The sequence below is a fragment of the Rhinopithecus bieti genome, unplaced genomic scaffold, assembly GCF_001698545.2.
Source record: "Rhinopithecus bieti isolate Rb0 unplaced genomic scaffold, ASM169854v2 scaffold_64276, whole genome shotgun sequence".
In the NCBI taxonomy this organism is placed as follows: domain Eukaryota; kingdom Metazoa; phylum Chordata; class Mammalia; order Primates; family Cercopithecidae; genus Rhinopithecus; species Rhinopithecus bieti.
In genome coordinates, this window is record NW_016824314.1 from 165419 (window position 1) to 186669 (window position 21251).

At 39.5% G+C, this 21251-nt stretch overlaps 1 protein-coding gene across 7 annotated transcripts in view; it reads right to left on the reverse strand.

The window, feature by feature from the left end:
* Nucleotides 1-21251, reverse strand: part of MARCHF8 (membrane associated ring-CH-type finger 8) — a 143972-nt gene that overhangs the window by 26423 nt on the left and 96298 nt on the right. For all 7 annotated transcript variants that reach the window (XM_017862235.1, XM_017862231.1, XM_017862232.1 and 4 more), the window contains one exon: nt 7457-7507. In XM_017862235.1, coding sequence (XP_017717724.1) covers nt 7457-7507 — 51 coding nt within the window. The remainder of the gene's footprint in view (nt 1-7456; nt 7508-21251) is intronic.

Consider the following 21251-nt stretch of genomic DNA (forward strand, 5'->3'; position numbering starts at 1 on the left):
TGGTGAAACCCCATCTCTACCAAAAATACAAAAATTAGCCGGGCTTGGTGGTGTGCACCTGTAATCCCAGCTAATCAGGGGGCTGAGGCAAGGAGAACTGCTTGAACCCAGGAGGCAGAGGGTGCAGTGAGCCAAGATAGTGCCACTTGTCAAGATAGTGGCTCTTGTCAGCCTGGGTGACAGAGCAAGACTCTGTCTCAAAAAACAAACAAACAACAACAACAAAACCCAGATACACAGAACGATGGAACAAAATCAACAACACAGAAATAAATCCATGTATTTACTGAGAACTGATTTTCAACAAAGGTACCAAGAACATGCATTAGGAAAAGGACACCCTCTCAATAAACGGTGCTGGGAAAATTAGAGATCCATACGCAGATGAATGAAACTGAAGTCCTTTCTCTCATCACACACAAAAATCAACTCAAGATGGATTAAACACTCAAACATAAGACCTGAGACTATAAAACTATTAGAAGAAAACACTGGGAGTACACTTCAAGACACTGATCTAGGCAATGATTTTATGGCTAAGACCTCAAAAGCATAGGCAACAAAACCAAAAACTGACAAAAGGGACTCTATTAAACTGAAAAGCTTCTGCGCGGCATAGGAAACAATCAACAGAGTGAAGACACAACCTGTTGAATGGGAGAAAATATGTGCAAACTAGCCATCGAACAAGGGACTAATATACAGAATATGTAAGAAACTCAAACAACATTAAAAACACAAACAATCCCATTAAAAACTGGGCAAAGGACACAACCAGACAGTTCTCAAAAAAAGACATATAAATGACCAACAGCTGCCTGAAAAACTGGTCAGCATCACTAATCATCAGGGAATAACAGATGCTGGTGAAGATGCAGAGAAAAGGAAACTCTTACGTATTGTTGGTGGGAATGTAAATTAGTACAGCCAGTATGAAAAATAGTATGGGAATTCTTCAAAAAACTAAAAATAGAACTACTATATAATACAGCAATCTCACAACAGAGTATTTCCCCAGCGGAAAATAAATTAGTATTATCAAACAGATATCTGTACTCCCATGTTTATCGTAGCACTATTCGCAAAAGATATGGAATCAGTTTAAGTGTCCATCAATGGACAAACAGGTAAAGAATTTGTGACATACATACACAATGAAATACTATTCAGCCATACAAAAAGAATGAAATCATGTCATCTGTAGCAACATGGATGGAGGTCATTATGTTAAGTGAAATAAGCCAGACACAGAAAGACAAATATTACCTGTTCTCACTCACATGTGGGAGCTAAAAAATGTGATCTCATGGAGGTAGAAAGTAGAATTATAGGTACCAGAGGCTGGGAAGGGTGTGCATGGAGCGAGGAGTGGGGGATAAAGAGAGGTTGGTTAATGGGTACAAAAATACAGTTAGATAGTCACAATAAGTTCTAAAGTTCAATAACAACAGAGTAGGGTGACTACAGTTAACAATATATTATGTACTTCAAAATAACTAGGAGAGGTTTAAAACGTTTCCGACACATAAACATTATAAATATTCACAGTGAGGGACACCCCAAATACCCTGACTTGATCATTACATCGTCTATGCATGTAACAAAATATCAGAGGTACCCCATAAATATGTACAAATAAACTAAAAAAAGAAAACCAATCAAATGTGATCTCAGATACTACACAATGATATAAAAATTTGAGTCTATTCTTTAGAAAATGATTAAGCAAACAGCAGCAAGGGAAGTACATAGAGTGAGGACTGAGTGTGGACTGGGGATCTGGGGAACATTCTCCAGAACGGCTCAGCTGGCCCACAAGGTCAAGGACACTGCAGTGAGGTGAAGGCCTGGGCAAGATGCATGGGGGTTTCATGGGGGCTGCATTCCAGTGTCCGTCTTTGTATAAGCATGTCACCTGTGGGACTCAAACTGCCTCAAACTTCTCCAAGCACTCAATTAAACAGATTTTTTTCCTAGGGAGGACATTCTGCTGCTTCTAAAAATACAAGATATTCTACACATTGCTATCATTACAAACTGTGATAGATGCTATGAAGAAAAAGAATAACAAAATCCAAATGGGTGATAAAATTTAGATTAAGGGGAGGGTGTCAAGGGTAAGCGCCTCTAAAGAAGCTAAGAACTGAAGGAGAAATGAGTTAGGAATTTTAGCCATTCATGCAAAAAAGGGATAAGATTGGGAGACGCCTGTCGGACAGAACAGCATGTGCAAAGGTACGCAGGTAGGAATTTGGCTTGTTTGAAAATCGTCAAGGTAGTCACCATACCTAGATCATCATGACCAAGGGGATATTGCACAGGATCAGGTTCCAAGTGGCCAGGCCCAGGTCACCTTAGATCTGACAGCTAAAGGTAGTGTAATCAGAAACACTGAAGAATTGAAAACAGAAGCATTAGGATTCTATTTACTGGCTGCTGGGTGCTAGATGGTTTGTGATAGATTCTTGAGAAGCTACTGCAGGAGTTTAGGAGGCCTGGGCCTGGGAAGTGGCTGGGATGAAGAGGGATGAACAATGGGCTGGGCATCAAGTGTCTAGCAGAACACCATGCAAACATTCACTCAACATATACTGACAACCTCCAGGGCTCCATTCCATCACTGGCTCTGCAGATTTAGGGGTAAACAAAGCATGGCTCTACACTCGTGGAGGTTATATGCGGGGTGAAGGCACAACAGAAAAAAATTCATGAAAACCCAGGCAGTGATAAGTGAGATCTTGAAAAATAAAAGGAAAAGGTGTCTTTGGACCCCTTAGGACGTTAATTGGAGGTGACAAATTTCATGAAATCCCTTGGTAACAGAGGCTCAACAAATGATATCCATTAACATTGTACTATCAATACAAAATAAGTATTGGGTGAAGACTTCGCCATTGTAATTGCTTAAATATCCCAATATGCTTCTTTTATTAACTCTTTAAGGGGATCAAATCCAGCTGCCCATTTTGAAGAGAGGCAAGCCACCACAGACCCAGCAGCCTCATAAACATCCCATCCAACCTACCTGCTTCCTTCTCTGAAAATGGAGCCTGGTTTTTAAAGTCAGTATGCTTGCAATACACACTGAGACACTCTGTAATAAAATCTAGATGGAATACTTAGGAGGCAGGATTAAAGGTTTATTTTTTACCTCTTTTCAGCCTCTAAATTTATGCCAGCAAGAGATGAACTGCAGAAGCATAAAGCAGACTGCAGTGACTGGCTAATATGCTGACCACAGCTGGGGTCTAAGAGTCAGCAGAGGCCGGGCGTGGTGGCTCAAGCCTGTAATCCCAGCACTTTGGGAGGCCAAGACGGGCGGATCACAAGGTCAGGAGATCGAGACCATCCTGGCTAACACGGTGGAACCCCGTCTCTACTAAAAAATACAAAAAACTAGCCGGGCGAGGTGGCGGGCGCCTGTAGTCCCAGCTACTCGGGAGGCTGAGGCAGGAGAATGGCGTGAACCCGGGAGGCGGAGCTTGCAGTGAGCTGAGATCCGGCCACTGCACTCCAGCCCCGGCGACAGAGTGAGACTCCGTCTCAAAAAAAAAAAAAAGAGTCAGCAGAAAAAGTCTCCTGACAGCGCCAACGGGGATTTCAGGTAGCATAAAGTATGTCCACATTGTGGCCTCCTTTAATCTCAAGAGTATGTCTGCTATTCTGAAGATGCGATTTTACATGTCACTGCCTAAAACTGGGTTCAAACAGCAGGATCATTTAATAAATACTCCAATAAAAAAAAACTGACTTCTCAAAAACAGTTATCTTCCACAGGGGGCCTGCCCTCCCTTCCTCAGTCCCACTGAACTGGTTCATGCCTAACCACCTTATACAGCATGCTAACTATCTTCATTACAAAGGGGTACACTTTGCAAGAGAATTTCATGTTGACAGGTTAACCAGGAAGTTCTGTGAGTAATCAAATGTTCTAAATGTTCTAAAGGCTCACTCCACTCAGATTCTCTCCAATGACCCTAGTAAGCATCCCGGAACTCATTGGACACAGTAAGTGTCCACTCACAAACAGCACACAGTAAAAATGTATGCAAGAAGGGGCTGGGCACAGTGGCCCACCTGTAATCTCAGCACTTTGGGAGGCCAAGGTGGGTGGATCACAAGGTCAGGAGCTTGAGACCAGCCTGACCAACATAGTGAAACCCCATCTCTACTGAAAATACAAAAATTAGCTAGGTGTGGTGGCATGCACCTGTAATCCCAGCTATTCAGGAGGCTGAGGAAGGAGAATTGCTTAAATCCAGGAGGCGGAGGCTGCAGTGAGCCAAGATTGTGCCATGGCACTCTAGCCTGGGTGACAGAGCGAGACTCTGTCTACTGCTGTCTTTTTTTTTTTTTTTTTTTTTTTTTTTGGGAGAGATTTGCTCCTGCGTCCGCCCAGGCCTGGGGTGCAGTGCCGGATCTCGCTCATGCAAGCTCGCCTCCCGGTTCACGCCATTCTCTCTGCCTCAGCCTCCCAGTAGCTGGGAACTAATGGCGCCCACCACTCGCCGCTAGTTTTTTGTATTTTAGAGAGACGGGTTTCCACCGTGTTAACCAGTATGGTCTCGATCCCTGACCTCCGTGATCCACTCGCTCGGTCCCAAAATGCTGGGATTACAGCCTGAGCCACGCGCCGGCGAGACTCTGTTTATGTTAAAAAAAAAAAAAAAAAAGTATGCGAGAAGAAAATAACCATATGTTCTCCTTGTCTAAAGCTACCATTAAATGCACTATCCTGGCCCAATCAACCTAACATCACCAGGATTCAACGAAGTTTGACAAGAGTCAGGTTTGCTGGCTCAGTGTAATAGGTGAGCTGCCCCATGGCTCCATGCAAACATTAATCCCAAGACTCGGAACAACCCTGAAGGTTATATTATTACCCTACCTTTTTTTTTCTGTTTTTTTTTTTTTTTTTTTTTTTTTTGAGACAGAGTTTTGCTCTTGTTGCCTAGGCTGGAGTGCAATGGCATGATCTCAGTTCACTGCAACCTCCGCCTCCTGGGTTCAAGCGATTCTCCTGCCTCAGCCTCCCAAGTAGCTGGGATTGCAGGTGCGCACTAACACGCCTGGCTATTTTTTGTATTTTTAGTAGAGATGGGGTTTCGTTATGTTGGCCAGACTGGTCTCAAACTCCTGACCTCTGGTGATCTGCCCACCTCGGCCTCCCAAAGTGCTGGGATTACAGGTGTGAGTCACCCTGCCTGGCTTACCCTACTTTTACTGGTAACTAAATTAAAGTTCAGAGATGTCCTTTTTCAAAATCACATGGCTAGTAAGTCATCATCCATGTTAACTCCAAAACCCTTACAAAGTTCAAAATACCCACAATCCAAGCCAAGACGATAGCCTTTCCTCTAGACTTTTTAAGGTGGTGGTTTGCAAACGGTTTTTTTTTAACTATAGGAAGAAGTTTCCTTTAAATAAAATGTGACTGAAATCCATGAACGAACAGGTACATATTTAAGGCATAAGATGTCCTCCTTCAGAACTGCCCTTGGCTACTAGCTACTAGGGCAAGGCAACATGTACTACTGAGTGTTTTTTAACACGTTTAATTCAACTTAAGCAAACAGGCCATCTGCAGCTGCACCTTCTCACTTTTCTCCATGCTTAGACACTGATCAGCTCCTTTGGAAGGTGTAAAAATGGGCAGCAATGGTTTACCACTGCATAGTTCTAGCACTGCAGCATTGCTGGCCAAAGGGACAGCAAAAGAAAAGAAATGGAGGTTGGATGGGAAAAAATATTTTGTGAAAGGTATTCCTATTTTTAATGCAAAATTAAGTGGAAAAATAATATAATTAGATTACAAATATGCCTAAGAACAGATGAATGTCTTAAGAAGGTTTGCCAGAGTTTACTTTTAGTTTTAAAAAATAAGGTGACCTGAATGAAAACATATGTGTAGTCAGTACATTAAAATGGCATATAATGTAACTGTTGATTTCAGAGTATCTAGGAGGCCTGAGACAGCAGATTTTGTCACTTGTTCAAATCCTCCCAGCTGAATCTATGTTGTGTTTGGCCATATGCCAAAAACATGGGGAAAAGGTTCACCCTTGCAAAGAACTTTCATGGCCATAACTGTATGGTAAAGGGGTTGGCCAGAGTCAATGTCTGGGCTGTGAGAGGAGCATTGCCTGGGAGCAAGCGCACTGCATCAGATACACTCTGCTGGTTCCTAGGTCATACCCTGGCAGCCAGTGTGCTGCTGGTGGGCTAAAGTGACCACACTACAGGTGAGCAGATGTTGTTGGATGGCTGATTCACTTCCCAAGCCCTCCTTTCCCTAGCTGCCTTCCAGCTAGAGGTGGCCTGTGATCCAGTTCTGGCCAGGGAGATGTAAGCAGATTTCAGGCGGCCAGGTGGGACTTCTGGGAAAACTTTTGCCTTCCTGCTGAAAATGGTGACTCTCAGCTAACAGACCTCTTAATCCTTGATCATTCCTCTAATTCCTGCCAAGGCCACAACCACAATGCCTGAAGGTCCAGCTCTCATCGTGAGACCATCTGTCAAGTAGGAGGTAGCACAGAGAGTAAAGAGCTTGAGTCCCTGGCAACATCTGTTGCAGGGAGCCGAAGGCCCATGGGACGTGACCAACTCAGCATCCCACTGGAGGCTATATGATCAAAGAGCAAACCGTTTATCATGAATGTAGGATATGAGCAAACTCACGACTGCTCCTGCCGACTGCTCCTGTTGACAGAAGGTTTGGTGGAGGCAATCACTTCCTGGAGTCGAGATTAGCTACTGCGACATCTAGAGCCTGTTGTTTGAGGAATGCAGTCTTGCAAGCCTACTCTAGACTGAGCAGCTGACCACTTCTTGCACCCCCCTTCTCACTATCTGTTTTGCCTAATAAATACGGAGGGCTGTGTAAAGCTCAGGGCCCTTGTCCACTAGAGCCAAGGTGCTCCCGACCCCTTTTTCCAAATATAAACTTTTGTCTCTTGTCTTTTATTCCTGCATTTGCCCCTTGTTCAGTCCCCCTAGGTCCATGCAGGTTACACAGTGGTACCCCGAACAGCCACAGAATTGGGTACACTACAATCTGTGAGCAAGTCAGACCTGGACCACCCACCTCCAGACACCTTGTCAACAGAACCACATAAATCCATAATTATTTAAGTCACCATATTTAGCTTTTTGTTACCTTCAGTCAAATGCATTCCTAATTGTGGCAACAGACTCTCCTGTGCCTGAGATTTCTTCTGCCTTAAAAATGGTTTTCTGGAAAAAATGGAATTTTCTCCTAGAAATCACTTCCCCTACACACACTCAAAATTGCCTTACCAGAAAACATAACTGCCACATACCTCTTATGGTCCCAGAACAGATTATAGAAATGTATTGAGAACTCTGATGTCTTTTCAAAAAAAAGAGTATGAACATGTAAGGCGTAAGAACACAAAAGCCTCAAGGTAATAAATAACATTTTTCAGTGGCACTCTACCTTAGAAATGTTGCTTGAATGACTCATGGAATGTCCCAAAGTCTTCTCATTCTGCAAGAAAATCAAACAGGTTTTAATTATCAATCTTTGATTAAAATATGCAAAGAATAAGTAATTGATCATAACAACCCTACTGACAAATCATTCCCTGAACTAGAATTTGCAAAGCACAACCTACTATATACTAGATCTATGTAGCCAGGCAGTAAATATTGCACATTTGGGCAAAATGAATAAAACAATAGTCCCTGTCCTAAAGGATTTAACTTTTTATTTAAAAGATTTAAATTTTTGTATTATCAGGAAAAAATAAGAGTTTAGAATTCGCTGTCAAAATAAGATAGTATTAAGTGTCTTAAGTCACACTTCATGTGGAGGTTCAGATGGTGATAAGTGTCTTAAGACACATGTCAAGTGGAGAGGCTGCATGCTCAGTTGTATGTGACACAGTCCACATTATGAGGAGCCACTGTGAAAGAGCGAAAAAAGTGGGACAGCTGAACAGCCCTGGGGTGCCTGGCTAACAAAGTGCTGAATACTCAATAGGGACATCACACAGCTCACATCTCCTTCAACTCAGTTTCTCCTCCTGGAGCAGGGAAATCTGGGAGCCACGCTAGCCTCCTTCCTCTCATGCCCCTCCACATTCAGTCACATAGTCTTGTATCAAATTCTTCCTCCTCTCAATCACAACTCATTTTCATTTTTATTGTCAATGCTTTAGTTTAGATTCTCTTCATTTCTCAGCTAGAATTCTTGAAGAATAACGTCCCACCTGGCCTTTTTACCTTTAGGTTGACCTCCCTGATACACAACTATCATAGGCTACACTGTGTATTCCCCTCCCTTCTGTGAAAATTTAGATGTTGATGTCCTAAACTTGTTCCTCAGAACATAATTATTTGGAATAGGGCCTTTAAAGATGTAATTAAGTTTACATGACATCAATAGTAGTCCCAGCTACTCAGGAGGTGATTCTAATCCTAGTGGACTCTAATCCAATAGGACTGGTGTCCTTGTAAGAAGAGGAGATTATGACACAGACACACACAGATAAAAGACAATGTGAACACAGAGGGAGAAGACAGTCATCTACAAGCCAAGGAGAAACCAGCCCTGCTGCCACCTTGATCTTGGACTTCCAACCTCCAGACTATAAGAAAATAAATTTCTGTTGTTTAAGCCACCTTCTGTATGGCACTTTGTTATGGTAACCCTCAAACAACGATGATCATCTTCCATCCTACAACTTTCTTTAAAAAAAAAAAGTGAACATTCTAAACATAAATCTGATTTTTAAAAATAAAGCCATTTTCCTGCATCTACTCATTCTTGCTCTAAACCCAAATGAGTAACAAAAACTACTGCCTAAAGAAGAGAAGATCTTACTTGTATTTCCTTACTCTATTCCCTAAGCTGGGAGTGCAGTGGTATGACCATGGTTCACTGCAGCCTTGACCTCTTGGGCTCAAGTGATCCTCCTGCCTCAGCCTCCCGAGGAACTGGGACTATTAAATATTTTTTAGTATTTTAGTATCCTGCCTGACTAAATATTTTGTGTAGAGACAGGGATCACTCTGTCGCCCAGGCTAGAGTGTAGTGGCACAATCACAATCATGGCTCACTGAAGCCTCAACCTCCCGGGCTCAAGTGATCCTCCCGCCTCAGCCTCCTGAGTAGCTAGGACTACAGGTATGTGCTACCATGTCTAAGTATTTTTTGTAGAGACAGGGTCTCGCTATGCTGCCCAGGCTGGTCTTGAACTCCTGGCCTCAAGTAATTCTCCCATCTGAGCTTCTCAAAGGACTAGAATTATAGGCGTGAGCCACCATACTTGACCTGTTTCTTCATCTTAAGGCAGTCAATTAGTAAATTATAAAGTATGCTCAAATTGGTGTTGGGAGAATGTCACCAAAGAATGCTTCTAAAAGACCAAGTTTCACTCTGGGAGGCTGAGGCGGGCAGACTGCCCGAGGTCAGGAGTTCGAGACCAGCCTGACCAACATGGTGAAACCCCGTCTCTACTAAAAATACAAAAATTAGCCAGACATGGTGGCACGCACCTATAATCCCAGCTACTTAGGAGGCTGAGACAGGAGAATCGCCTGAAACTGGGAGGCGGAGGTTGCAGTGAGCTGAGATAGCGCCACTGTACTGCACTCCAGCCTGGGCAACAGAGCGAGACTCCTTCTCAAAAAAGAGAAAAAAAAAGGACCAAGTTTAACTAGCAATTTAATTCAATCATGTTATTCACACATTCATTCACTGGGAATGAAAGCCCCCTGTCCAGAGAACAAGTAATCTGAGTTTCATTCATTAGTCAAGAATGTACTTATAGGTAAACACAGGGCACTGCTGTGAGTCTCAAGTTTAAGGCCAAGCTACTGGTGACCTACTATTAACTTTTAGTGTAGTCTACTAAGTTAAAACAAAGATACCATAGGCCTTGGATTATCTATACAGAAAGCCAATTATAACCACTGCCACATTACTTACTATCTCACAAGGAATGGTTGGTTTGACACCATCTGGAAATCTACAGAGAAATACTAAGAGAAGCGATAAATCATATCCTCAGACCTTTTTGACATTAATTATTCAACAGAGAATGGATATTTGGGTGGGGGAGACCTACCTGCTAAGTCAACATTATAAATCCAGATTGAGAGCTAAAGCTGTTCCTTACCCTTTAATAAATTTGATAATGCAAGCTTTTATTTTGTTTTCTTGTTAGAACAATTCATATTTTACATTGGTAAAACCAAATAAGTAACAAGCCCCAGAAAACACAGATGTTGTAAAGCCTGAAACCTGTCAATATTTGACAAGATCCACTACTTGGTAGGATCTCAACAGTTCAGTTCCAGCAGATCATCTTTTATTTTCCCACAATAAACACTGCTTTTTTTTTTTTTGAGACAGAGTCTCACTCTGTTGCCCAGGCTGGAGTACAGTGGTGCGATACCGGCTCACTGCATGCTCCGCCTCCTGGGTTCACGCTGTTCTCCTGCCTCAGCCTCCCAAGTAGCTGGGACTACAGGCGCCCGCAACCACGCGCAGCTAATTTCTTGTATTGTTAGTAGAGACGGGGTTTCACCGTGGTAGCCAGGATGGTCTCGATCTCCTGACCTCGTGATTCGCCCGCCTCGGCCTCCCAAAGTGCTGGGATTACAGGCGTGAGCCACTGCACCCAGCCTAAACATTGCTCTTTAAATGTCCATTTATTTGGACTTAAAATATATAGTTCAGGACAACAGAGATATTTTCCAGAAAGCAAATCCCAAGACTCATTCAAATCAGTCATTCTTTCCACACTTATTTACTATGCAACTACTATATGCAAACAAACTGTGTCAGGCACAGAATATGGACAAAAATCTCACTCCTAACCATGTGCCAATGATAATATTGAGAATCCCTTATGTGAAATGCTTGGAACCAGAAGTGTTTCATATTTCTGAGTTTTTTGAACTTTGGAATATTTGCATTATACTTACTGGTGGAGCATCCCAAATCTGAGAATTCAAAATCTGAAAGGTGACAATGAGCATTTACTTTGAGTGTCATGCTGGCATTCCAAAGTTTCAGATTTTGAAGTATGCTGGATTTCGAGTTTTTGGATTAGGGATGCTCAATGTGTATTACCACTGAACTCCTCTGAAAAAGTGTTTTGGTGAGAAACGTCCAACTAGGGAAGAGCTTAGGAACGACATAAAAGAAGCACATACAAGTATGACACCACTCTGCCCTATAGTCAGAATGGTATCTTGGTTCTGAATGAGAAGTAAAGTTTGCCAAGCAATGATGTAAAGAAGTGGAATTAGACATACCAAAGAGAAAAAAGTTCCAGTTCAAGCCCAAACTAAGCTTCAATGCCCAAGTAATAAAAATCCTGGCAAATTATTTACAGCTCTTTAACACATTCAGTCACTGCTTACTGGATACCACCATCTTGTGACCCCAGGAGAGATGGAAGCCTCACTGAACCTTCCTTCCTTCCAAAGAAAAGGTACTAGGAGATGTCACACACTTCCCTGGCTTTCATCTCCACATCCCTGTGGTGGGCTCTTTACATCTACATTAAACATGAGAGCTCCTCAGAACACAGCCCCATGCCCTCTAGATTTCATCTGTTTTCTCCTTAGCCAGTGCTTCTCCAACTCTGGACACTTAATCATTTAGGGATCTGATAAATGTAGATTGTGGTTTGTTAGATCTAGGGTGGATTGAGATTTCTGCATTTCCAAAAAGCTCCCAGGTGACTCCCATGCTGCTGTCCCCAGACCACAGTTTGGGGTGCAAGTTTTATTCCAAATCCTGAACCAGAAAATCAATAAAGGCTATGAGTTTCGTTTGTTTGTTTTTAAGACAAGGTTTCTCCATGTTGTCCAGGCTGGAGGGCAGTGGCTATTCATGGGTACCATCATGTCATACTACAGTCTCTAATTCCTGGGCTCAAGTGATCCTCCCATCTCAACCTACCAAGTAGCTGAGACTACAGGCATACTACTACATCCAATTTATGACTCACATTTTAAAAAGCAAATCATGACTATTTTAAAAGTAAATTCCTATGTAAAAGATGGCTATGAGCCCACAATAGAGTTAGAAGAAATAAATCAATCAGGCAACACAGCGATACAGATTGGGAAAGACTGAGTCTGAGGGTGTGAGAAAACAAAGTTTTCTTAATGTAAGAAGTTACCAGATCACAAAGAGAAGCTATGCTGAAGAATAAGGCACACTTTACAATTTAATCAGTGCTGTCAATGATGTTTTGCAAGTCCATATGTGGCTCCAACAGAATGTACTTGTGGATAGAGTCAAGGCATAAAACTCACATAAACCAAATACACCCTGGAAAGTAGAAACCAATAATTATCAAGAAGACAATGAGGTGAGATGCCTAAGCAACTTTTTGGGATTCTGTATGAAAGAGTCAAACAATAGGACTTCATTATGTGGGGTTTTCCTGAAACTCTGACCAGGACTGGTCCTTAAAAAACAAACAAAATATGTGGGCAATGAACACTGCTAACTGCATACTCAATACCCATCTCCCTTTGTCCCCACCAAAAGAACCCTGACTTTGTCCTGAGCAGCAACAAACTCAGTTAGAAGTTCTCATTTTCCCACACTACTTTGCAGTTAAGGAAAAATATTAAATATATAAAAAGTTCTTTTGAAAGAAATTAACTAAAGATTTTCTGGGAAAACATTTTGCTTTCCTGATATTGCCATTGCCCATTTCTCTGGAATTCCTCCTCCCTCAACCAGCCTGGAAAATAGATGTAATACCAGGAAGTAAAGCAATTCACTTTGGGACTATGAAGAAATTACTAGAAGTCTGAAAACTTTTGGTCTCAGGTCCCCTTTACCTTGTAAAAAATGATTAAGGGCCAGCCATGATGACTTACACCTGTAATCCCAGCACTTGGGAGGCCGAGGTGGGAGGACCACCTGAGGTCAGGAGTCCGAGACCAGCCTGGCCAACATGGTGAAACACCATCTCTACTAGAAATACAAAAATTAGCTGGGTGTGGTGGTGTATGCCTGTAATGCCAGCAACTTGGGAGGCTGAGGCAGGAGAATCACTTGAACCTGAACCATGAAAGGCGGAGGTTGCAGTGAGCCGAGACTACGCCCACTGCACTCCAGCCTGGGCAACAAGAGCAAATCCATCTCAAAAAAAAAAAAAAAAAAAAAAAAAAAAAAAAAATTCAGGATCCCAAAAAATTTGATTATGTAGGGTTTTATCTATGGATATTGTCATATTAGAAATTAATTAACAGTGTAAAAAATAATATCTCTTAATTCCATTTAGCATTAGCAATAACCCAGTAAATATAAGTAACATTTCAATGAAGTTAACTATTTTCTCAAAAAAAAACAAAATTAGTGAGCAGAGTGGTACCTCCTTTTACATTTCTGTAAAATCGCATTGTTTAATAGAAGACCAGCTAGATTCCTGCATCTGTTTTTGTATTGAATCTCTTCTGATCTGTTGCTTTTGTGAGGACCCATTCAAACTCAGTTGATATAACATGATTGAAGCTGTAGACATCTGATATCAATGAATGCAGGAAGAAGCCTTCTCCATACTTCTATGATTAAAAGCAGAAACTGTGACAAATGAGGCTGCCACAAAATCCACATCTTCAAGAGTTTACTCCCAGGAAGGAGATCGAGAAGTAAATCTACCATAATTCCCCCTGTCCAGGAGGACTTTTATGGCCATGAAGAAGAAAGAAAAGACACTCCCATTTGCACCAAACATTATCACAAGTTTCCTTATCTCTGATATTGTTAGGAAGGGAGGGGAGGGGAGGAGAGGGGAGCAGGCAGGAAGGTGGGAAAGGGGAGGGGGAGGAGGGGAGGGAGGAGGGAGGGAAGAGGGAGGGGAGGGGGAAGAGGGAGGAAGGGGAGGGGAAGAGGGGAGGAGAGGGAAGGGAAGAGGGAGGGGAGGGCTGAGAAAGAAAGGAGAGAAAAGAGAAAAAAAACAAAGAGAAGAATGAGGAGAGGAGAGGAAAAGGAAAGGGAAAAAAAGAGAAAAGAGAAATAAAACAAAAGAGAAAAGGAGAGGAGAGGGGAGGAAGAGAGAGGGGAGAGGAGAGGGGGAGAGGGGAGAGGGGAGAGAGGAGAGAGGAGAGAGGAGAGGTGAGGGGAGAAAAGAAAACCAAAAGCAGCAGGAAATAAATAACACATCATATTCTCCATGGTACATGGGAACCACAAAAGATTAACAGCTGACTTATCCTCAGAAACCAGGGAGGCCAGAGACAGTGGAAGAACATAAAAAACTGAAAGAAAGGCTGGGCGCGGTGGCTCACGCCTGTAATCCCAGCACTTTGGGAGGCTGAGGCGGTGGATCACGAAGTCAGATCGAGACCATCCTGGCTAACACGGAGAAACTCCATCTCTACTAAAATACAAAAAAAATTAGCTGGGTGTGGTGGTGAGTGTCTGTAGTCCCAGCTACTCGGGAGGCTGAGGCAGGAGAATGGCTTGAACCCAGGAGGCGGAGCTTGCAGCGAGTCGAAATCGCGCCACTGCACTCCAGCCTGGGCGACAGAGCGAGACTCCATGTCAAAAAAAAAAAAAAGAACTGAAAGAAAAAAAAGTGAACCAAGATAATTATATTCAGCAAAACTATCTTCAAAATGAAGATGAAAATACATTCATAAACAGAAACTCAGAGAATTCATTGCAAGTGGATGCACCTGAAAAAAAATACCAAAGGAAGTTCTTTGAGTTGAAAGCATGTACTGCCAAACAGTAGTCAAAAGCAACTACAAAAGTAACTACAAAAGACAAAAGACAAAATAAATGCATACATATATTCCTTTCTTAAATATTTCAAAAGCAATTATATAAAAACTATGTATATAATTGTACTGTTAAACCTATAACATAAAGAAATGTAATGTATTTAAAAATAAGAGATAGGTGGGTACAAAGCTGTCATCATTATACTAATATCAGACAAAACAGAATTCAGAAAATTTTACCAGAGATAAAGAGAGACTTTTTCTAGGAAAGCTTGGCATAAGGAAACGACATCACATGGAAACTCAAATACACTGAAACAAATGAAGATAATAAGGAGTGCTAAGTTTAAAATAACAAACTGTATAAACATATAACGCTCTCCTTTCCTTTATGTCTTTGAAAAACAGTTATATAAATAACTGCTACAATGTATTGTTGGATTTGTAACATATAAAGATATGTATAAACAATTATTAGCAAAGAAACAGAGGTACATAGGAGGAATCATTTTATGTCTTACAGGAATTAAATCAATATGAATCTGAAGAAGAGTTAGAAAATATATGTATATTATAAACCCTCAAACAACCATTAAGAAAATAACTTTTAAATAGCATTAGAAATAATTTTTTAAAATCATTTAAGGAATTAAAATATTACAATACAAAATAATGCAAAAGAAAGTAATAAAGGAAAAGGAACAAAAGACACATAGAAAACAAAAGTAAAATGGCAAACAAATCAAACCATAACAATAATAGCATGAACTGCAAATGGATTAACCAATCAACAGGAAGGGTTGTCAGGATGTACAAAAACACAAAATCCAGTTGTATTCTAGGTTCAGGAGACACAATTAAGACTCAAAATTATAAGCAGGATTACAGTAAAAGCAGCAAAAAAAACACATAGCACAAAAACAACCACCATAAAAATGGGTAGTCATTATATTAATATCAGATAAAAAAGACTTAGGAAAATTTTACTAGAGCTAAAGAGGGACTTTTACTATGATAAGGTCAACCATCATGAAGGTATAATATTTATAAATATATAAGCACCTAACATGAAAACCACAAAGCAAGAACTGACAGAGCTGAGTGAAAAACAGAGAGACTTCAAAATACTACTTTCAACAATGAACAGCCGAGCTATGTAAAAGACTTGAACAGCACTAAACCAACTTGACCTAACAGACATCCATAGAATACAAAACCCGACAACAGAATATACATTCTTCTCAAGTGCACATGGAACAGTCTCCATGACAGACTATACAGTAGTCCACAAAACAAACATCAGTAAATGTAACAGGACTCAAATCATATAAAGTATGATTCTGGCTACAACAGAGTTAAACTTTAGAGTTAAATGTTATTGTTTATCAACAGTAGAGAGAAACTACCAAATTCACAAATGTGGAAATCAAACAACGAAATCTGAAATAACTGGTAGGTCAAAAAAGAACTCACCAAAACAAAACTAGGAAATTTATTTGAGATTAATAAAAATGAAGTCACAAAATACCACACTTACACAATGCAACTAAAATAGTGCTTAGGGGGATATTTACAGCTGTAAATGACAAGGTTAAAGTAAGGTACAGAGAAAATGCAGTCATATGTAAGTCAGAAAGAAAGGCTTACCAGAAACCAAATTTTCTGGCAACGTGATTTTGGACTTCTTGTCTCCAAAAATGTGAAAAATTAAATTTCTGTTATTTAAGCCACCCAGCCTGTGGTATTTTGTTATAGCAGCCTGAACAGACTAATACAAACATCTACTAAAAAAACTACAGGTAACATTATACCTAAAGTGAAAGATTGAATGCTTACTCCCTAAATTATAACAGCAATTATATCTGCTTTCACCATTTCTTTTTAAAATTTTAATTGTGGCAAAATACACATAATGTAAATACACCATCATATTAAGTATGCATAATACAAAATTCACCATCTTAACCATTTTAAGTGTACAGTTCAGTACTAAGTATATTCACATTGTTGCACAATCTACAGAACTTTTTTATCTTTCAAAAACTGAAACTCTATACACATTAAACAATTCCCTATATCTTCCTACCCCCAAAATATTTTAAAATTTTACTTTGTTTCTATGATTCTGACTACTCTAGATAATTTTTGCATTTTTAGTAGAGATGGCATTTCACCATGTTGGCCAGGCTGGTTTCAAACTCCTCACTTCAGGCGATCCTCCCTCCTCGGCCTCCCAAAGTGCTAGGACAACAGGCGTCAGCCACTGTGCCTGGCCAGAATCCATTTCTTTTTAAGACAAATATGAAACTATATGCAATAAATGTACCATATTTTAATTATTAATTCAACCTCTGATGGACACTTGTATTGCTTCCAGCCTTTGGCACTGTAAATAATGTTGCTATGAACACAGGTATACAAATATCTCTTTGAGACCTGGCTTTCAATTCTTCTGGGTATATACCCAGAAGTGGAACTGCTGGGTCATACAGTAATAATTATCTTTTACTTTTTGAGGAACTCTCATACTGTTTTCCATTGTGGTTGCACTATTTTACATTCCTATGAGCAGAGCACAATCAGGTTCCACTTTGTTCAGATCCTCAACACATTTTTAAAATATATATAACAGCCATCCTTGAGGGTTGTAAAGTGATATCTCACTGTGGTTTTGATGTGTATTTCCCTAATTATCAGTGATGTTGACTATCTTTTCATATGCCTACCAGTCATCTGTATATTTTCTTTGGAAAAGTGTCTATTCAAGCATTTTAGAATCAGATTATTTGTTGTTGTTGAGATGTAGAAGTTCTTTATATAGTCTAGATATTATCCTTTTATCAGATACATGATTTGTAAATATCATCTCCCATTCCCTAAGTGGCCTTTCCACCCTGTCTACCGTATCCTTTGATGCCCAAAAGTTTTAAATTTTGATGTAGTCTAATTTCTCTATTTTTCACTTCTGTTGCCTTCGCTTTTGGGTGTCCTATCCAATAAATTTGTGCCAAATCCAACATCAAGAAGCTTCCTTTCCTATGTTTTCTTTTAAGAATTTTATAGTTTTAAGTCTTAGATCCATTTTGAGTTCATCTTTCTACATGGTGTAAAGTAAGGGTCCAATTGTATTCTTTTGCATCTTAATATCCAGACCCCTGCCATCCCCCACCAATATCATTTGTTGAAAAGATTGCCCTTTCCTCACTGACTAGTCTTGGCGCCACTGTGGGAAATCATTTGGTCAAATATGTGAGGCTTTATTTCTGGGGCTCTCTATTCTATTCCATTGGTTTCTATGTCTATCTTATGCCAGTACCACACTAACTTGTTTACTGTAGCTTTGTAGTAAGTTTTGAAGTCAGGAAGCATCAAACCATCACTTTGTTCTTTTTGTTCAAGATTGTTTTGGCTATTCAGGATCCCTTGTGATTCCATATAAATTAATAGGACAGATTTTTCTATTTCCGTAAAACAAAATTCACTGAGATTTTGATAAGGATTATACTGAATATACAGATTGATTTGGGCAGTACTGTCATTTTAACAATATTAAGTTTTCCAATAAACACAGGATGTCTTCCCATTTATTTTATGTCTTGTTTAATTTCTTTCATCAGTATTTGTAGTTTTCTGTGTATAAGTCTTTACCACTTTGGTTAAGTTTATTCCTAAATATTTTATGCATTTTGATGCCATTGTAAATAGGACTGCTTTCTCAATATCCTTTTTGGATTGCTCATTATTAGTATATAAAAACACAGCTGATTTGTGTGTGTGTTGATTTTATAACTTGAAACTTTGCTGAATTCATTTAGTCTGGTTTTTTGTTTTGCATGGAATCTTTAGGGTTTTCTATATAAAAAATTGTGTCATAGGTAAAGAGAGATAATTTTACTTCTTTCCAATTTTGATGCTTTTTACCTCTTTTCCTTGCCTAAATGCTCTGGCTAGGATTTCCAGTAATGTGTTGAACAGCTGTGGCAAAACCAGGCAACCTTATCTTGATCCTGATCTTAAAGGAAAATTTTTCAGATTTTTGCCAATGACTATAATGTCAGCTGCAGACTTTTCATATATGGCCTTTATTATGTTGAGGTAGTTTCCCTCTATTCCCAGTTTCTTGAATGTTTTCTACTATTCTTATTCATTATAGTGCCAAAAGTTCTAGCCACCACAATAGGAAAATAAAGGAAATAAAAGGCATATATATCAGAATGAAAGACATAAAAATCTCTATCTGCAAATGACATGAATGCTTATGTAGAAAATCCTAAGGAATCAACAATAAAGAGCAACAACAGAGTCCTAGAATGAGTCCAGCAAAGTCAGAGGATACAAAATAGACATACGAAAATTAGCTGTATTGCTATATATATATGTGTGTATACATACATATATGACACACACACACATAGTAATGAACAAAAGAACTCACAATTACTATTGTACAGCCACTCTAAAAACCTGAAGTATTTAGGTGCACATCAAGCAAAACATGAATCTGACTGCTGACACTGCAAAAAAAATTGATCAAAAACCTCAACATATAAAAGACATACTGTTCCTGGAATGAAAATTCAACATAATGAAAGCTGACAACTCTTCCCCAAACTGATAAACAGCTTAAACACAATTCCTATCAAAATTCTAGCAAGTTTTTTTTTTTTTTTTTAGATATAGACAGGTTATTCTAAGATTTATATGGATAGGCAAAGGAACTAGAATACTTAAAACAATCCTAAAGAATCCTAAAAGAATACAAAACTGGGAGAAATCCATCCATCCAATTTCAAGAACTAATATATAGCCAGAGTAATCACTACTGTGTGGTACTAGTGAAGAACCAGACATAACCATCAATGGAACAGGATAGAGAATCCAGAAATCAACCCATACAACATGCCCAACTGATTCTTAAGAAAGCAATTCAATAGAGGAAAGAGGATTTTCAACAAATGATCCTGGAACAAAGCAATGAACTTTGACTTGAATCTCAAACTTATATAAAAATTAACTCAAAATAGTTAAGGGACTTAATGTATAATCTAAAATCATAAAACATTTTTAAAATAGGAGAAAATCTTCAAGATTTAAGGCTGGGCAAAGAGTTCTTACACTAGACACCCAAAGCAGCAACCATTTAAGAAACTGACCAATTAAACTTCATCAAAATCAGAAACGTTTGCTCCATGAAAGACCCTGTTAAGAGGCTGAAAATAAAAGCTATAGCCTGGGAGAAAATATTTGCAAATGAATATCCAATTAAGGACTAGTATTTAGAATACAGAAAGAATTCTTAGACCTGAACATTTAAAAAAATCCAATTAGAAAATAGGCAAAAGATATAAGGGACATTTTAATGAACACGATACTCAGATGGCAAATAAGCACATGAGAAGATATTCAACATCATTGGCCATTAGATAAATGGAATTAAAATCACAATGAGATATTACTACACACCCATCAGAACGGCTAAATTTTTTTTTTAAATAATGACATCACCAAATGTTGATGAGGATACAGAGAAACTAGATCACTTATATATTGCTTGCAGGAAAACAAAAAGACAGTTACCACCCTGGAAAAAAATTTGGAAGTTTCTTTAAACATTAAACATGAAATAGCTATTGCTCTCCCGAAGATTTACCTTGGAGAAATGAAAACATAAATTTATGTTCACATAAAAACTTATAGGTGTCTATAGCAGCTTTGTTCAAACAAATGTCCTTCAACAGGTAAACGGTTAGAAAACTGTGGTCCATGCATACCATGGAAAACTACTCCAGCAGTAAAAAGGAACAAACTATTGATATAAACACAAATCCGGAAGAAATCTCCAGAGAATTACACTTAATTTTAAAAGCCAATCCCAAATGGCTACAAATTATTTCAAACAACAAAGGAGAAAGTACGGTGCTGGCAAATATTTGAAGAAATACTTGTTAAAATTTTCCCAAGTTTGGAGAAGGACATAAACCTATGCATTCAAAAAACTGAATGAACTACAAGAAACCTGTGCCCAGGCATACCATAGTCAAATTAATGAAGACAAGAAGAAATCTGGAAAGTAGAGAGAGAAAAAGGATACATTACTTACAGAGGAACAATGATTCAAATGACTGTGTCTTGCTCATCAGGAAACCCTCAAGGTCAGTAGTCAGAAGTAACATCGTTTTGTTTTTTTATTCTTTTTTTTATTATACTTTAAGTTCTAGGGTACATGTGCATAACGTGCAGGTTTGTTACATATGTATACTTGTGCCATGTTGGTGTGTTGCACCCATCAACTCGTCAGCACCCATCAATTCATCATTTATATCAGGTATAACTCCCAATGCAATCCCTCGCCCCTCCCCACTCCCCATGATACGCCCTGGTGTGTGATGTTCCCCTTCCCGAGTCCAAGTGATCTCATTGTTCAGTTCCCACCTATGAGTGAGAACATGCGGTGTTTGGTTTTCTGTTCTTGTGATAGTTTGCTAAGAATGATGGTTTCCAGCTGCATCCATGTCCCTACAAAGGAC